We start from the raw sequence: 4,622 nt of genomic DNA, 5'->3' as shown, positions 1-4,622 counted from the left end.
TAGGGGATCAAGCCGATATTTTTTATTTTGGTCTGCTCGAAGTGTTTTATATAAAGCATATGCATGTTTGGCATATCGTTAATGGTGTATATCTGAAACCTCTGAGTTTGATTTTGAATAAAAGATAGTTTCAGGGACTGACAATCTTTCTGAGATAAGGATGATTCGGAGGCCAATAATGTCATCATCACGTTAGATATTGAGTACATAGAAGGAGCCTAGATGTTTGCCTATCTAGACCACAATGTTGTGGCTTCCTGGAATAACTTACTGGGACTTTAGATAAGAGAAGACTAATAATATGATTGCTTTAAAAGTTTATAGCTCACATATTCATTTCTAACAAAGAGGTAACTTCAAGTTTTAATATATTCTGAGACCACAATGAGATTGCATAGCTTTATGAGGATGTTAGAGAAGAATTCAGCTGAGAAAGAAATAAAAACATTTTGCCTAATGGAACAAAAACCCATGCTATTGATTGCTTTAGTAGATTTAGAATGGCACAAATAGGAGAACATGATGGAATGGATATATGGTTTATTATCAATAAACAAGCAGGCATCTTTATACCTATTAAACGGACAGGACAGAGAAGGCTCTACCCTCTCTAAAACTCAAGAAGAATGATAGAAATTCATAGAAAAATCCTATTAAGAACCCCTAGAAAAATCATAGAAAAACCCTGTTAACAACCTCCCCTAGAAAAATTATAGAAAATACCATTAGTTTTGTTTTTGTTTCAAGTTCGAAATTGACCAGACTCTTCTTAGCTTAAAAAACATAGAAAAATCCCATTAACAACCTCTTTATTCTGTTTTTGCTTCAGGTTCAAAACTAATTGGACTCTTCTTAGGTGATTATTTTACCATTTAAAATTTTGAAGCAAGAGAAAAACCAAAAGAGGCTCTTAAACTCCTTTCTCCACCCCTATCTAAATATACCCAAGCATCTTTGGTGGCTTCCATGGAGCTAGCAGGGTTGCACGCAGGGTGCAAGTTTCTGCTAGGGCCCTTGCTGCACTTCTTGACCTACTACCGCTTTGACTGGCTGGGTAGCAAATCAGCGAACATACCCATCTTCTTGGTATGGGAGCCCTTCTTCACTTTATGCTAACGGAGTGGCACGCGGTGTTCCCTAACCTGTAGATCATGAAGAAGCCATGGACATGGTGCTAGGTTGCGAGGCCCCACGAGATCAGACCAGGGGAAGGTGATGCACCTTGGGGTGCTCCTCCACTACACCACCTCGAAGGCTGAGATGTGCTAGTTCACGGTCTCTGGCCTTAATGCCATCCACGATGTCAATGATTGGGAGGAATACATAAGTCATACCTACTCTCGGTGGCCCCCAAAGTGCTGTCAATGGAGCACACCCTCGACTGAAGGGAGCTACTCTACAGCTATGTGTAGATGGTGCCGGTCGGCCTTACAAGTGACGTAGCATCGTGAATCCCAGTCAGCGGGGAACCTGGACTCCAGCATCATCTACTTGAGCTATATAGGGAGAAAGAAATGCTACGCCTACTTCAAGATGGGAACCTCATGCCTAAGATCTCTGGAGTACGTCGTGGCACAATGGTGCCCTAATCGGCTTTCTGAAGTCCAACTTGACCACTCCAAGGATCTTGGGCATGGGGGTCCCCACCTTAGGGTAGATGTAGTGGTTCTTCCTCCCCATATAGCCCAAGTGGATGATATCGAGGTCCAGGTTTTCCACCAACAGCGGTTCATGATGCCACGTCGCTTGCGAGGTAGACTAGCACCATCTCCACATAGTTATAGACCAACTCCATCCGGTTGAGGCATGCTTTATTGGTAGCACCAGAGGGACCACCGAACTAGAGTCCAGCTTCCATCCTCCTAGGTGTTGACAGTGTGGATGGGGTTGAGGCCGGAGACCTCAAACCAGCGCATCTCATCCTTCGAGATGGTGTAGAGCACCCCAAGGTACGTCACATTCCGTTGGTCCAATTCCACAGGAGCCCCGTCTCCCAACATCCTGTCCATGGGCATCATCATGATCTAGAAGTCCACAAATGCAGCATGCTGGTTTATCACTGCAAAATGGAGGAAGGAGGGCTCCCACACCAAGGAGATGGGCATGTTTGCCAACTTGTGCCCTGCCCTGTTGAAGCGGAAGTAGGTCAAGAAGGATGGCACGGGCCTAGAGTAGAAGACAACACCCCTGCATGCCACTACCTACATGCAACCTGCTAGCACCGTGGAAGCCGCCTAAGACACTTAGATATATTTAAAAATAAGATTGGAGAAAGGAGTTTAAGAGCCTTTTTTGATTTTTCTCATATTTCAAATTGAAAAAAATACTTGAATACCTCCTCAACTTAAGGTCATTTTCACTTAGCACCCCTCGAGTTTAAAAAGTTCCAACTTGGTTCCTGAAGTTACTTAAGTGGTTCAATGTTATCCCATCATCTATCTCCATTTACTTGAGCTTATGGAATTGTATCATATGATGGTCACATGATAATCTTAGGACTAAATTATCATTGACTAAGACAAGTGCTCGGCGAAGGGGTTTGGCAGTCCTCAAGCTCTCGAGGTTTAGGGGGCAACGGCGGGAAGTGCAGCACGATGCTGAAGCATGGCGGCATAGTAAAGAAATTAAAGAAACCCCCAAAATACAAAATAATGGCAATGGTAAAAGTGTCCTTTATGATGTGTTAACGACATTGAGCACCGGATAGGGCTGGGGACGATGTTGAACCACTTAATAATTTTGTGGATCAGATTGAAGCTTTTTAGACTCGAAAGGTACTAAGTAAAAATGACTCTAAGTTGAGAGGGTGTTCAAGTAATTTTTCCCTCAAAATTTTAAATCATAAAATAATCAGCTAAGAAAAGTCCAGCTTGAAATAAAAATAGAATAAAGGGGATGTTAATGGGATTTTTCTATGTTTTCTAAGCTAAGAAGAGTCCAGTCAGTTTTGAACTTGGAACAAAAACAAAACTAACAGGATTTTTCTACCATTTTTCTGGCGTGGTTGTTAACAAGATTTTTCTACCATTTTTCTAGGGGTTCGTAATGAGATTTTTCTATGAGTTTTGTAGCATTTTTTCTGAATTTTGGAAGGGGTAGATCTTTCTCTCTCCTATCCGATTAATACGTATAAAGATGAGAAGGACCTTTTCATTGATTGGTTTTAGTTATATGATTAAGTGTATATTATATAAGGTTTATCGGATTATTTTGTAGCCTGGTATGTGTTAACTTTTGAATGCACTGTCCATGTATTCCAGTTTAGGCCATCCATATGGCTTTTGTAGACACATATAACAAGGTGTCCCTATTTTGTATGAATGTGACTTACTGTTTGATTTTTTAAAATGCGATACTGTCCAATGATAGTGCATGGTTTGGGATTGGAAGAGCAAACTTAAGAGCTTGCTCATCATAATTATGTACTACGTGATTTGAGCTGTTTGCCATGTACTGATGCACATTTTTTTTTTTTAATCAAACATTTGATGTTCAACTGCATGGCATACTCTTTTAAGTGCTGCTTCCTGGTTCCTTTCCTGCATCAGCTGCTTGCAGGCAAGGGCCAGTAAAAGCGACCTCCTTGTTTTGTTTATGCAAAACCTGCTAAGCTTAGTTCTCAATATTTTATGAACATTATTAATGAGATTTGGCACACAGCAGAAGATAGATATGTAATATCCAATCATGAAAAGCTATCTGAATTGAATTGGTGTCCGTGCTAACTTTTCCTTGTCTCTCAAAACAACTTGTTTTGGCAATAGTTTTAATTTTAAGTTGGAGGAATGTCATTTCATATGAATCTGCTGTACTAACCCTTCTCATGCTTTATTCACAGATTAGATTTTGCTGCTTGTGGGGTTCCAGCTGAAATGGCTGCACATAAAATTGCACACGCTACCTTGAAAGGACCCAATGTGGTTAAGGAGATCTGCATAGGCCTTGCACTGGGTCTCTTTGCTGGAAGCCTGTGGAAGATGCATCACTGGAACGAGCAGAGGAAGACAAGAACATTCTATGACATGCTAGAGAAGGGTGAAATCAGTGTTGTCGTTGAAGAGTAGCTGCTTCAGTTGTGCTGTGTGCGGTGATTCTTGCTTTGGTATCTTGTACAATCTAATAACATGGTTGTTTGAGTTAGCTTGCACTGTTATCAGTTCATGTTAATGAGCTCAGTTACTGAGAGTTGGCAACACTATTCATGTCTTCTTTGATACAAAACACTATTCATGCCTTTCAGAAGATATCTTATGTAGTTGTGTGTTATTATACCTATACTTTGGAATCAGGTGTAACATCTTATTTTGGGTAAGAAAATGGGATGAACTTGCAGCCACAGTCCCCACACTTTATTTTGATATTCAACATTGTGCCACTTTTTTATGTGCCTATGTATTCAGTTTGCAAATACCAGTCCTTTGTTTCTCTTTGGTGTTTCTTTACTTCTGTTTTTTGATCTGTTTCTGGGAAGGGCATCCATTACCATAATTTTGAGATTTCCTGAGCTGAACTCGTGTCTCAAGCTTTTGCTTTGGTGCATGAACAAGCCCTTTACCTTGTGTGCTTGGTTCATAGCTGTGCATCATCTGATTACCAGCAGCTGGTGCCAAAAAAAACACTCT

General features: G+C 40.8%; 1 protein-coding gene across 1 annotated transcript; it reads left to right on the top strand.

Moving 5' to 3' along the window:
* Positions 1–3,838: 3,838 nt before the first annotated feature.
* On the top strand, positions 3,839–4,365 carry LOC120110204 (cytochrome c oxidase subunit 5C). The gene has a single exon (XM_039124523.1). The coding sequence runs from the start codon at positions 3,873–3,875 to the stop codon at positions 4,062–4,064; it is 192 nt and encodes a 63-aa protein (XP_038980451.1). The 5' UTR covers positions 3,839–3,872; the 3' UTR covers positions 4,065–4,365.
* The last annotated feature ends 257 nt before the right edge of the window (positions 4,366–4,622 follow it).

Source organism: Phoenix dactylifera, chromosome 3, assembly GCF_009389715.1.
Source record: "Phoenix dactylifera cultivar Barhee BC4 chromosome 3, palm_55x_up_171113_PBpolish2nd_filt_p, whole genome shotgun sequence".
In the NCBI taxonomy this organism is placed as follows: domain Eukaryota; kingdom Viridiplantae; phylum Streptophyta; class Magnoliopsida; order Arecales; family Arecaceae; genus Phoenix; species Phoenix dactylifera.
This window is presented reverse-complemented; position numbering and strand designations above follow the sequence as displayed.

What these genes read in the sequence shown, in the direction of transcription:
- LOC120110204 (XM_039124523.1), top strand. Translation starts at nt 3,873, where the DNA reads ATGGCTGCACATAAAATTGCACACGCTACCTTGAAAGGACCCAATGTG.